The 14,342-nt window shown below is 40.9% G+C and overlaps 1 protein-coding gene across 1 annotated transcript in view; it reads right to left on the bottom strand.

Annotated features, from left to right (window-relative positions):
• Window positions 1–14,342, bottom strand: part of ACMSD (aminocarboxymuconate semialdehyde decarboxylase) — a 59,189-nt gene that overhangs the window by 36,323 nt on the left and 8,524 nt on the right. The window contains exon 3 of the mRNA XM_073305304.2: window positions 10,162–10,258. Within this exon, the coding sequence (XP_073161405.1) occupies window positions 10,162–10,258 (97 nt within the window). The remainder of the gene's footprint in view (window positions 1–10,161; window positions 10,259–14,342) is intronic.

Raw genomic sequence — 14,342 nt, 5'->3', positions numbered from 1 at the left:
GGGGGGTCTGCAGATTTCCAGAGGGGTCCGCACCTCCGTTCAAAAATTTTTAGGGGCCACAAATGAAAAAAGGTTGAGAACCACAGCTATAGAAGACAATGGGAATTGTATATGAGGTATTCATGGGAAGAATATTACCCAAAATGGGGAAAATAATAATTAATATGATGAATCAGTCTAGCTCATCAAGCAAAACTGGGCATATGTCCAAATGAAAGTACTTTTATGAGTGAACAGTAATTATTCGTAACAGGATCTAGCTACTTAGCTCAATCCCTATAGCTCTGCCAGTCCCCAGTTCAATCTCTGATGTTGGCCAAGATGGCAGCTGTCACATAAGTGGGCATTTGTATGGGATTTGAATTGCTGTGGGTCACAGATGCTTGGAATGAGCTTTCTCTGCCCAGAAGAAGCATATAACCCTCTGGTTACATACATACATGTGCCATAAATGTGGGAGTATAAAAATTGGTGTTTGGCTTTTAAAAAATATTTTTGTATGTTATTTGTGGAACAGTTATAACAATTTTCTTTAGAATCACTTCAGTTCAGGGACAAAAGCCCAGAGCAGCAGTTAGGTATGTGTGATCTATTGTTACACTAATCCAGCGGTTCTCAGACTGTGGGTTGGGGCCTCAAAGTTTGTCGAGATCCCGTTGTAATAGGGTCACCAAGGCTGGTTTAGACTTGCTGGGGCCCAGGGCTGAAGTCGTACCCCAAGCCCCACCGCCGGCAGCTGAAGCCAAAGACTGAGGGCTTTGGCTTTGGCCATGGGTGGCGGGGCTCAGGTTACAGGCCTCCCCGCTGAGTCTGGGGCTTTGGCCCCTTCACCTGGGGCAGTGGGGCTGGGGTGGCTCAGTCTTCGGTCCCCCCTCCTGGGGTCATATAGTAATTTTTATTGTCAGAAGGGGGTCGTGGTGCAATGAAGTTTGAGAGCCCCTGCTTTAATCTATTGGTAGTAATTTAAATACTTGTGCATGCTTATCACTCTTGACTTTCTTTCATTTTACTTAATTTTCCATAAATGTATTTTGTCATATAAAAAATCTTTGAAGGTCCCACTTAAGACAGTGAAAATAATATATATTGTTTTTGCTCCCCTTTGTGGTAACAAAGCTTATTATAACAAATGCAGAAGCTTTGCATTCACTAACAGAACCTTGAAATCAGTTAGTTTAAAAAAAATGAGTGAGAATTATTTTCATTAACTACATCTGCCTCAGAATCACCCTGAGAAGTTTTTCCTAATTTTTTTCCAGTGACTTTCTCTTTCTTATTGCTGTATTAATGATCCATGAAAACAACAGGGAAAACTGACTCTGGTCTTGCAAAGTCTCGTATAAAATTAAGCATATGCAAGTGCTTGCAGGATTGGGGCCTTACTCACTATGTCAGGGAAACAGTGAAACTGACTGTAGGCAAGGTGCCATTTAATACATACTAAGCAGATAGGGAAAAAAATAGAGAAAACATATTTTCCCCCTCTCATTTCTTTTCCTTATAGTAATCTTAGATATTACTTGCAGTTACTTTACAGCAGGTAAATCATTTTCATCCTGAAGTGTGAATTTTAAGTTGTCAGTGTCCCTTTATTATGTAATAATTACCAGTTAATTATTACATAATAAAGGGACACTGGGGGGACAGAGGTTGAATCTGGATTCCTCTAGGAAGCAGATTAAGTCTAAAGAATAACCCACTTTCTAGTGAATCACTCTTCAATGAGCAGCATTTTTGCTCCTTGTTTCCTCAAACATGAGCTCTTGTGTTGTAACTGAGTCCCCCACATGGTTGTTTTTTTCAGTAAAGAGCGCTTGTAGGGAGGTGAGTCCATGCTAAGCAACTCCTGCATGGTGCTGAGTGCTCTCAGCTCCCACAGACTTCTCATTTGCGCCCCAAATGTTCATGCTAATTTCCAGTCTTCTGCTTCAAGCAACATTAACCTCCATGTTTTACTGTATTCCTTCTGCAGTGCTTCTGAGGAAGAATGATCCTCTTTTTGCTCTGGCCATGTCTCTTTTCTCATATAAATGATGACGAGACACAAGGGCTTTTTCCAAAGGTCAGAAATGTTGGGGGGAAGGGAGGGAGAGTGGAAGGGAAAGGGTGGGAGGGAACATCCCATGTAGCCAATTTTCCCCTCTACACAGACACATTATGGATTTTTTGGCATTTTGCTCCTCTCTGTACTGCATAGTGGGAGAACAGAAAGGTCTTGATCCCTGACTCATTTACATTCTCCAGCAATGTGCCAGTGAACACTTGATTAACACATTTGGGAACCCTTCCCATGCCTTACACAGATGATTATTGTGTCTTGTTCCAATCACATTAACATGGTTAAATCCCATTACAGCCCTCATCTTAAGAGAGCCATATTTTAGTGTCCAGCCACTTATTTGCCTTTTTCCTATTTATGCTTTCCTGCTAAAGTGTTTGAAGAGGGTGCAATCAAACAACTGTTTAATCACCTTTCTCAGAACAGTTTATTAGAGGCTTGCAAGCGAGGGTTTCAACTGCTGGAACAGCAGTGGTTAACATGGTGAATGGGTTCTTCCTATGCACTGGTGATGGTCTTATTGGCTCATGTATTGCTGCATAGTTCCATAGCATTTGATACTACTAGTCATTTGGAATGTTATGATATAGGCTTAGCAGGAACGGCACTTGGTATGGAAGTGATCACAGTCATCTGATTGTGTGCAGTTTGCCTCTCTTGCCATTCTTTTCCCAGTGTCCCTAGGGACCATTAATCTTCAGCCTTTGCCTGCTTTTTTGCATTTAATTATCCAACTTTCCTTTTTTATGTGATTCACATGAAGATCATTTCCTCTGCTTCCACTGTTTGATCAGCTTGCCTTAAATATAGGGGCACAGATGTCCAAGGATTTTTAAATATTAATTGCTACAAAAACTGAGCTATGAATCGCTGGTTCCTGACACTATTTTAAATCTGTTACCTCATTCTCCTCTTCCTTTTGTGGCTCTGATATTCAGTCATCAACTATAAATAGTTAAGAGCCTTGGTGTTCTGATTTTTAAAGGGAAACAGAATCATCTATTTCTCTGACACAGTAAATTCAGATTTCTACCACCTTAAGATCATTTCCAGAATTCAGTCTTTTCTTTCCTTTTCTGACAGAGAGATTGCATTAATGCTCTACTTTCTGGCATTCCAGCTTGCGGACAGGCAAACTGCAAAGCAAATATAAAAATGGACTTAGAGAGAGATTTCTGTGCTGAATGTTCCCGGTCACCACACTGTGAGGGAATGAGGGAGATTACTCACCACATAAATGAGTTTTAACTTTTTGAAAAAGTATTTTCCCTCTCCCCCACACTTTTCTGAAATCCTCTTGATACATCCTGGTTGACTGTTGATATTCCAGAATGTACATCTGCAACGGCCAGCATCTCACTGCAATCCATGGTATGTGTTATGACATAGAGTGATACATTCTGCTATGTCTTCACTGAGGCAGGAAGGACCAAGAAGATTTCACAGAGGGGAAAGGAATTAAAGAAAGTTTAGTTAAAATTAATATTTGAATTCAGTGTCACCCACAGCCTGGCTAGTGTGGCCTGTGGCATAAAACTGTGATGTGGTAAAACTGTGTTAACTGAGTTTTAACATTGGCTTTGCAGTTTACATTTAAGTAAGTATTTTAATACACCATCTTGTATTCTGACTGGAGCCAGGAGGTATGATCATGTGACCTAATTGCTGTTCTGGTGCACTAGGTACCAGTTGTATTTCTTATCAATGATAAAGTTCTTACGTTGCTGTGTAAATCTTTTCACAAATAGGATCTAATTACAGGGCCTAAGTTACCTGCGTTAATGACACCTTACCCTGCTGGCTACCAGCTTTCTTTAACTGAGAGAAACTCTTTGCATCTTCCCTCCCAAACTGTCTCATTTTTGGTGGTTAATTTTTAGGGCCATGATCTACCCTCAATCTTTCTTACTCAAAATTGTCTTTTAAAATCCATAGCTGCACCTCCATCAATGGAACAAGAATAAGATATGGCCTGTCGTTATTATCCCTTGAGGAACTCACTGCTTATTAAAGGGGACCTGCAAAGCAGAAAAAAAATGTGTTTGACTCTTTTAGTTTGCTTCTTTGTGGTGTATAAAAAAAAGTGCAGGAGCAGGGCTGGAACAAGGCAGGAGGAGGACTGGAATAAGGCAGAAGCAAGGCTGGGAAAAAAGCAGGCACAGAGGCTATTGCAGCCATAGGCAAATGCTTTGAGCAGCTGCTGACCTCAACTGCTGACATCAACCACACCATTAGAGTCTTGTTCACCTGCACATCTACCAATGTGATATATGCCATCATGTGCCAGCAATGCCCCTCTGCCCTGTACATTGGCCAAACCAGGCAATCTCTATGCAAAAGAATAAATGGACACAAATCAGATGTCAAGAATTATAACATTCAAAAACCAGTCGGAGAACACTTCAACCTCCCTGGTCACTCAATTTCAGACCAAAAAGTCGCAATTCTCCAAACAAAAAACTTCAAAAACAGATTCCAACAAGAAACTGCAGAATTGGAACTAATTTGCAAACTGGACACCATTAAATTAGGCCTGAATAAAGACTGGGAGTGGATAGGTCATTACACAAAGTAAAAACTATTTCCCCATGCTAATTTTCCCCCTAGTGTTACTCACACCTTTTTGTCAACTATTTGAAATGGACCATCCTGATTATCACTCCAGAAGTTTTTTTTCTCCTGCTGATAATAGCCTACCTTATTTGATTAATCTTGTTACAGTTGGTATGGCAACACCTATTTTTTCATGTTCTCTATGTATATATATCCTCCTACCATATTTTCCACTGCATGCATCTGATGAAGTGGGTTTTAGCCCACGAAAGCTTATGCCCAAATAAATTTGTTAGTCTCTAAGGTGCCACAAGTACTCCTCGGTTTTTTTGCTGATACAGACTAACATGGCTACCACTCTTGAAACCTGCTGAACTGTTGCTGCTTCTGGGCTTAGGAGCTGGTCTGCTGACTCTTCCGACCAATCAGTCAGGCAGCTTACAACAGGCCAGCTGTACTCGTTAGATTATTCAGTGACTGACTCTGCTGCAGGTCCTGCTCCCTGACATGGAGTGTCTCATGCAGGACACAGAAGGTAAGTGTTCCTCTCTACTCATGAGGCCTCAGCTGGAGTACTGTGTCCAGGTCTGGGTCCCACAATTTAAGAAAGATGTGGACAAACTGGAGAGAGCAACAAAATGATAAAAAAGATTTAGATAACCTGACCAATGAGGAAAGGCTAAAAAAATCGGTATGTTTAGTCTTGAGAAAAGAAGACTGGGAGCAGGTGCTAATATCAGTCTTCGAATATATTATTGGCTATTATAAAATGGATGGTTATCAGTTGGTCCTGACTTCTGGGGGTATACAACATCCTCATTTTCCCAGAAAGTCAGGAACTCTATGATTATCATGTGCTCACTGTCACGTGAGTACCCATCCTGATTCACTCAAATCCCACTAAACCATTTAAGATCCAGGCTGATGCCTCAAACAGGTGCAGTATTATCTTGACACGTGGACCCCCACAACCTACTCCTCCCGCTCCCATGCCTTCAAGTGGCTATTAAAGCAGCTTTCAAGGCATGACACCACCTCCTAGAAGGAGCCCAGTTTCCCCATCGAACTCCTAATAGATCCCAGAAACCTGAAGTACTTACAGACAGCTAGATGCCTTAACCAATGCTAGATCTGCAGGTTCTTCCTTGCTCAATGTGACTTTGTGGCAACCTATCACCCAAGGGTGAGAAACGGAAAGGTGGATGCCCTATCCTGGAAAAATAAATAACTCAAAGCTGGTGAAGAGCCCTCTGCCACTATATGCAAGGTGTCCAACTTTGTCAATGGGATGGACTACAGCAGAACTGACATCCTCCATCCACTCCCTACTCCTCGACAACCTGTTTGCAACCCAGATCCGCGAGACCCTGAACGATCTGCGTACCTGACCAGAATCCGAGTTCTGACTACAGAATGGCCTCATCTATCACAAGGGTTGAATTTATGTTCCAGTGGGACAACCGAGGCTTCAGGTATTGAAACTATGCCGCAATTTGCCACTTCTGGGCCAATTTGGCCAATTCAAGACCAGGAATCTGGTCTCAAGGAGCTTCTGGTGGCCAAGTCACAAGTTTACATCAAGGATTATATTAGGTCTTGCAACCTCTGTGCCCATACCGAGAACTCATGATCAATACCCATAAGTCTCTTCCAAATCTGTCCACACCTCCACAGCCTTGGTTTACTATATGAATGGACTTCATTGTAGAACTGCTATGATCCCAGGGACACTTGGTAATCCTGGGTGTTTTTGGACCTTATAACAAAGATGGCATACTTCATTCTACACCATACTGTTCCTACTGCATGGAGATGGCTTGACTCTTCCTAGAAAATGTCTTTCACTACGTTGGGTTACTTCCGGGCTGTCAAGGTTCCTCCCCCACTCTGAACTCTAGGGTACAGATGTGGGGACCTGCATGAAAAACCTCCTAAGCTTATCTTTACCAGCTTAGGTCAAAACTTCCCCAAGGTACAAAATATTCCACCCGTTGTCCTTGGATTGGCCACTACCACCACCAAACTAATACTGGTTACTGGGGAAGAGCTGTTTGGACGCGTCTTTCCCCCCAAAATACTTTCCAAAACCTTGCACCCCACTTCCTGGACAAGGTTTGGTAAAAAGCCTCACCAATTTGCCTAGGTGACTACAGACCCAGACCCTTGGATCTTAAGAACAATGAACAATCCTCCCAACACTTGCACCCCCCCTTTCCTGGGAAATGTTGGATAAAAAGCCTCACCAATTTGCATAGGTGACCACAGACCCAAACCCTTGGATCTGAGAACAATGAAAAAACATTGTTTTCTTACAAGAAGACTTTTAATAAAAATAGAAGTAAATAGAAATAAAGAAATCCCCCCTGTAAAATCAGGATGGTAGATATCTTACAGGGTAATTAGATTCAAAAACATAGAGAACCCCTCTAGGCAAAACCTTAAGTTACAAAAAAGACACACAGACAGAAATAGTTATTCTATTCAGCACAATTCTTTTCTCAGCCATTTAAAGAAATCATAATCTAACACATACCTAGCTAGATTACTTACTAAAAGTTCTAAGACTCCATTCCTGGTCTATCCCCGGCAAAGACCCAGCATACAGACAGACACAGACCCTTTGTTTCTCTCCCTCCTCCCAGCTTTTGAAAGTATCTTGTCTCCTCATTGGTCATTTTGGTCAGGTGCCAGCGAGGTTACCTTTAGCTTCTTAACCCTTTACAGGTGAGAGGAGCTTTCCCCTGGCCAGGAGGGATTTCAAAGGGGTTTACCCTTCCCTTTATATTTATGACACGGGCATTGTATTGAACCTGGGTCCCCAGTTCATCCCCCAGTTCTTGTGGGAATTTCTCAGACTCCTTGGTATTGAACCCCTCACCTTGTCTTGCCTATCATCCACAGAGTAATGGACAAACAGAGGAAGTAAGTCAAATCTTGGAGGGGTATCTTCACTGGTCTTTGAGTTACCACTGGCTTCCCCTGCTGCGCCATGCCAAATTCACATATTACAATGCAATCCATGCCTCGATCCAGCATAACCCATTCTTTTGCAAATTGTGGCTTTCACCCCCACTTCCACCCAGACTGGCCCATGAGTTCCCCAGTATTGGCCGCAGCGGATTTAGCCTCCTGCCTACCACAGATGCACCAGGAGCTCAAGGAACACTTGCAGTCTGCCAAAGAAGCCTATAAACACCATATGGACCAGGATCATTAGGCTTTTTCCAATCTGGTCACAGGTGACAAGGTGTGGCTTTCTGCCCAGAACCTTAAATTGAACTATGTATCTGCCAAATTAGACTCCCAATACACGGACCCCTTCTGGATTACAGAATGGGTACACCCAGTGGCCTTCAGGTTACAGCTGCCCAAGTGCATGAAGATCCATCCCCTCTTTTATATGTCACTTTTAAAAAACCCTGCACTAAAAATCCAAACCCAAGCCAATCCAACCTGCCACTGACCCCATAACAGTCCATGGACAGGAGGAGTGTGTGGTCTACTGAATCCTCACCCTGGGTTAGTTAGAGTCCAGCATCTGGTGGACTGGGAAAGCCACAGTCTGGATGAGTGGTCTTGGGAACCAATAGAGAACATCCATGCCCTGGACCTATTGCAAAAGTTCCACCAGACATACTCTGAGAACCTGCCCCCCAAGGCCTTCGAGGGGGCAGGTACTGTTAGGAATCGGAGTCTGCACTAGAGCCAGTCTCCAGGCAGCCTAATGAGCACGGCTGGCCTGTAGTAGCTTCCGGACTGGGTACATTGCCTGATTAGCTAGAAGAATCAGCAGAGTGATTCTTAAGCCCATCAGCAGTTGTTCAGCAGCTGCTCAAAGCATTTACCTGTGGCTGCAATAACTCCAGCTCCTGCTCCTGCCTTGTTCCCAGTCCTGCTCCAGCTCTGCTACTGCCTTTGACCAGCCTTGCCCCTGCCCTGACTCATTCCACATAACCCGGTCCTGCCCCTCAGATCTGATTCCTGACTACCAACTCCTGCTCCAACCACTAGACACTACCAGCCACGTCCCAGTCATTGATACTCCTGTTCATACACCCAGAATGACTTTTTCTTTTTTGCCATGGCCTCACATTTTGACTCATATTTCATTGGTAATCCACTATAACCCCTAGATCTTTTTCAGCAGAACTACTGCCTAGCCTGTTATTTCCCATTTTGTAGTTGTGCATTGGATTTTTTTCCTTCCTAAGTGTAGTACTTCACATTTGTCTTTATTGGATTTCATCTTGTTGATTTCAGAACAATTCTCCAATTTATTTACGTTTTTTTATTTCTAATCTTGTCCTTCAAAGTGCTTGCAACTAGCTTTGCATTCTTTGTAAATTTTAGAAGCATACTCTCCACTCTATTATTCAAGTCATTAATGAACATACTGAACAGTATGTGACTCAGAAATGACTCATGCAGAACTGCACTAGATATGTCTTTCCAGCTTGACAGCAAACCATTATAAATACTCTTTGAGTACAGGTTTCAGACTGGTAGCCATGTTAGTCTGTATCAGCAAAAACAACGAGGAGTCCTTGAGTACAGTTTCTCAACCAATTATGCACCCACCTTAGTATTTTCATCTAGACCACATTTTCCTTGTTTGCTTAAGAGAATGCCCTGTGAGACTCTGTCAAAAGCTTTACTAAAATAAAAATAAGTCATATATACTCCTTTCTGCCCCACCCAGTAACCCTGCCAAAGAAAGAAAATAGGTTGCTTTGGCGTAATTTGTTCTTAAGTAATAGCCAATATAGATTTGTTATCATCCTATTATCCTCGAAGTGCCTACAAATTGATTGTTTAATAATTTGTTCCAGTACCTTCCCATATATCTAATTTAGACTGATTGTCTATAATTTCGCAGGTCCTCTTTGTTCTTTTTTAAGGAAAGATACCATGTTTGCCCTTATTCAGTTCTCTGTGACCTCACCCGTTCTCTATGAGTTCTTGAAGATAATTGCATGTGCCTAATGATGCACATGAGTGGTCTTTTTGAAGCCAAACTTAGTTAGGCATGTGCTTACAGGATCAGGGCCTCTTGTCTCATCTGATAACATAATTCCACTAATTCTCCAGTTACTCACAGTCCTCCAGCAAAAACGTGGTAGACAATGTAATGCAAAAACAAGCAGGAAAAAAAAAACTTGGCAGAAAGTTCATTTCTTTTTTTTTAAATACATCATCAAAAACAAAGAAAGAGCTCAAACACATTTTTCTCCTTTATAGGCCACTTTCAAAATCAGGAATGCATATTCTCCTTTTGAGGCCATGTTCTGACACCCATACTCATATTAACTTGTACCTTCCTGCACAGAAATTAATTTTGGCTACTTCTGGAGCAAGGTACTGAAAGGTAGAATCTGTCTCTTTTGAGTCCAAATATAAACTGTATTAGTTTTCACAGACTTGCAATTGATTTAAACTAATTGTAACTCTGCAAAACCTTTTCATTTTAATGTTATTATAAAACACTTTGATGTGAAAGCTTAAGTTGTTCTATCTGATTTATGATTAGTCTATTTCATTTTTGGAGTTACCTGATTTGTTCATCTCTTTAACCCGAACCTCTGGATTCCAGCAGTTCTCTTGGATAACTCTGAAAACCTTTCCCTCCTTCATCATTTTTGCCTCGCCCTGTGAAATGAAATTTTTATTACAGTAATACAGTTGTATCAAGATATTATGGCCTAAATTCTACTCTGTTAAAAGTATGTGGGGCTGCCAATGCCCATCCAGTGCTAGAATTCAGGCCCTTCATTTTTGTTCAATAGAAAAAAAAATCCAAAAAAATATTTAGAAATGTCATTTGTAATGCAAAAGGACAATATCAAGGTCTCTTTTTATAATTTAAAAACAATCCTCTCTCTGTTGCTAATATCCTTTGTTATCCTGAAACATTTTCCTTAACTAAAGTTTGTCCTCCATCATTCAGGCGCCTGAGTTTGACATCACAGTGATGCTTATGAGTGCTGTTTATTGACCATGAGCCAAGTTCTGCCGTCAGGTTTGTCCTATTCCTTTGGAAGTGAGTGTGCTCAAAAATGATCTTAGTAACTCCAGCGAGAATTCAGAGTAACTCTATAAATTCAGTAGAGTTCTGCAGATTCATCCTGAACAATTGAGATAGAATTAGCCCCATTGAACTGCAGGTTGAATTTTCTTCTTAGAAATAAAAAAAAGAATACGGAAGCATTCGTATCAGGGGAAAAGATCCAATATAAAACAATTACCTGAACTATAGCAGTACAGTTTTAATGCAAAGCCCTCTCAGGGTTATGTAAGTCAAAATATTACCAAGGTCACTAACTTTGACTGTGTCCCTTTAATTGAGAGAAGAAAGAGCGATGCAACACTTCTGACTTTAATTTTTGATTGGTTTGATAACGGGCCAAAGACACTGTGTAGTCACTGTCTTGTCAAATCAAGCCAAGGAAAATGAATGTTGCAACTGTTCATAGTCACATGGTCTTATGGATATGTTATTAGAGCTAGTGATTCAACACCAAAAGCAACTGCAACAGTCAATTTTCCTATTGTTTTATTCTTAAACGAATTGATGAGATGTAACCCATCAATACCTGCAAGGCGAGAGTTCAGAGATACTCTTAGCTGCTTCTGTTGGGTAATGGGAATGCATGAAAGTTGAGCTAAGGCAGACAGCTGGATTAAGTTGTGTCTGGACCCTGCAGATTCCACCTGTGTGTGGTAGGGAAGCATGGGTGTAAAGCAGACATGTTGGGGGCGAGGAGTGATGGGATCTGCGATTACACTGATTTAGTGGCTGGGAACCCCTCTGTAAAGGGTGTGGAGGAATAGCACAGTAGATGGCAGCTAGATGCAATGAATCCCTAAAGCCTGCTCCAGTATGAGGGGGCACATTCTCTCCAACCCACACCTAGTTTCCTCCCCCAACACACAAAATCAGTTGACTGACACTCCTGGAGGAGAGGTGAATTTCACTCATTGTACACCTATTCTGCAATATAAAATAACAGTTAATTCAGACTGTTTCTTGTGATGAACATAGACATAACATTTCTTAAAATAATAAAATTACACTCGTTGCGGCAGGCATACTCAGTTGCATGTCTCCTCTCTATGAGGAGTCAGACTGTTTTTAACCTTGAATTTGTTATTAGCTTCATACATCATTCACAAATATATTTTCCTGATAAATATTTTAAAACCTCTTTTTTCTCTCTCCCTGTCTGTGCCACCTTGGCAGAATACCAGAGTGAGCTGGCAGCAAGATCACAGTTTGAGAAAATGACTCCCAATGTTATAGACAGTAATTACAGCTCCACAGTCCTGTTCCTCTGGCAAAATCCTTTAAAGTCTGTTAGAGTTGATTTTCCAAATAGAAAGGGCTCTCTTAGGCATACGTTCCAATAATTTCAAAAATTCAGTATCAAGCCACTGTTGTTTATTGTGTAATATGCATGATATTTGGGGGTAAGGGAAAGGCCCAGCAGAACTGAAGATTTTGTCATATAAAAATAGACTACGTGCCCTTTATTGAGTTGCCACTGGGAGTATTTCAGTGAGCACAGTAGCCTTTCAATTCTTTCTTCAGACTCTGCTAGCCTTTAAAGATCTCATATGTATTTTCTTCTATTAATACTGAAAACAGTGTTAGACAGATTTTAAATTTCACCAAGGGACCTATCTGCTGTTAATACATAAATACTAAAAGATAAAAAGAAACCCTTTCCAGGCAATATTAGGCTATGCAATATGAAAGAGTTTCTAAAAAGCTAAGTGCCAGGCTATAAAGAATTGGGATTGCTGCTTTCATCTGCGTTAATTGAATTTTCTGTGATCACGGGTGTGCCACTGATCAATCCTGAACCCTCATATTTGTGTATAAACTCAGGAAAAGCCTGATTTACAGAACAAACTGCCGTTCTCCTTATTCACCTGACTGAATTCACTCAGATCAATGAGATTACCCATATGAGAAGGCAAGCAAGATTTGGCCCAACAAAAAAATGAGAGCTGGAAATCCAGACATATTGCTACAGTCTCTGGGCACTACCACTAAAATGCACATGATGCAGGCACCTTTAAAATACAAAATTATGTAGTAATTTTGTAAAGTTAATTGGAAACAATTCTCTGAGGTTTTGCAGTAATGATGAACACATGGATCCTGAGGAAATTGTTCATGTTTCCAAAGCAATGGCTAGAGAGAAGCCATCAGACAAGGTACTATGAGACCTCTATTCTCAAGGCTTAATCAATTTACCTAGGACATAAGTTAAGATTTGTACGACATCTCCTAACAGCACCTGGTGTTTTATGCTTTAACAAATCTATGTGGAAATTAAGAGACAGATTTAAAAATCAGTTGTCTAAAATCAATTGAGCTACATGGCAAAGTTTCCCATCATCAGGCTCATCAGTTTCATTCAGAATTTCACTCCTTTGAAAAAATACATAATTAATTTTTGTATGGTTTGATTATTTTTTACCGAGTCTTATGAGAAGCTTTTTCCTCCTCTCATCCTAAAACACATTTTCCTTTGCTCCAGTTTTGTGCAAAGGACTTTACTCTATTCCCTCCCAACGACAGTAACATCCAACCTACTCTGACAGAGGCAGCACTGGATAGCCCATAGCGTTGCTACTACTAGCTTGCCACAGGATTCCAACTGAATCTTTAAAAAATTCCATGGTTTATAATCCCAGTGATGTTGATGACATTGGAATGTTCTTGTAATAAACAGATGTTGCATTTTATCAAACTCCTCATTTTCATTACTCGTGTGCTCACACACATGCACACACACAGACATACATTGGCTGTGATTTTCCCAGGTGCCAAGGGATTTGGATGTCCACTTCCCGTTATGGAGCCCGGGCTATAGATTATATATTAGTTATATGGATTACTTAAGAATTCCCAGTTATCACTTTGAGGGTTGACAGGTTCTTGTCCCAAGATCAGTATTATTCAAATCTAGTAAGATTAATAAGAAAATTCCTAAATTCATCAGGTAGCTTGGAAAGTCTCAATCTATGTTTTACATAACACATGTATTAGTTATAATTCTTGTGAGAATCATGGGAGTGAGTTTTGGGTTTTTTTTTAAAAAAGCAGAGCAGCTCAGTTACTGTCTTCATGAGACTAAACCTGAAGGCTGAGGCAACACCCTGAAAATGCCAAGCACTAGATATTTATTCTTTTTGTGTCGTTGTGTACATCTAGTCACTCAAATATCACTCATCCCTCTCTCTCTCAGTTCAGAGCTCCTATTTGGAAGTCATGTCTGAACCTCAGAAGATGGGAGCAGATTAACTCTAACTCTGTCTTGTTAAACTCACCACCTAAACTGCCAACCATTTAATAATGTAACTGGTTTTAGTTAGTTGACTTAAATGGGAGTGTGCACATGCTTAAAGTAAAGCATGTGCTCAAGCTCTTAGCTGGACTAAGGACATCTCTCCTTTTTGCACTTTCAACTGTGAATCTTGTGTCTTGCTGCTCATTGTATCTAAATAATTCTTCCTATTCTTACCCACTAGATACCTCCTCCTTTTCTTCGGATTCCTCCTTAGCTAACTACCTATGCATCATCACAGTGTGAGCACCTCACAGTCATTAATAGATTGTATCCTCACAACAACTCTGTGTGGCAGGGATATGGGAAACTGAGGCAGGAGCCGCACAGGAAGTATGTGGCTGTGATGTGAACAGAATACAAGTTTCTTAAATCCA

This window comes from Lepidochelys kempii, chromosome 11 (assembly GCF_965140285.1).
Source record: "Lepidochelys kempii isolate rLepKem1 chromosome 11, rLepKem1.hap1, whole genome shotgun sequence".
NCBI classification, from domain to species: Eukaryota; Metazoa; Chordata; order Testudines; family Cheloniidae; genus Lepidochelys; species Lepidochelys kempii.
Note: the sequence above shows the minus strand (reverse complement) of the source record. Positions and strands in the feature narration are given on the sequence as shown.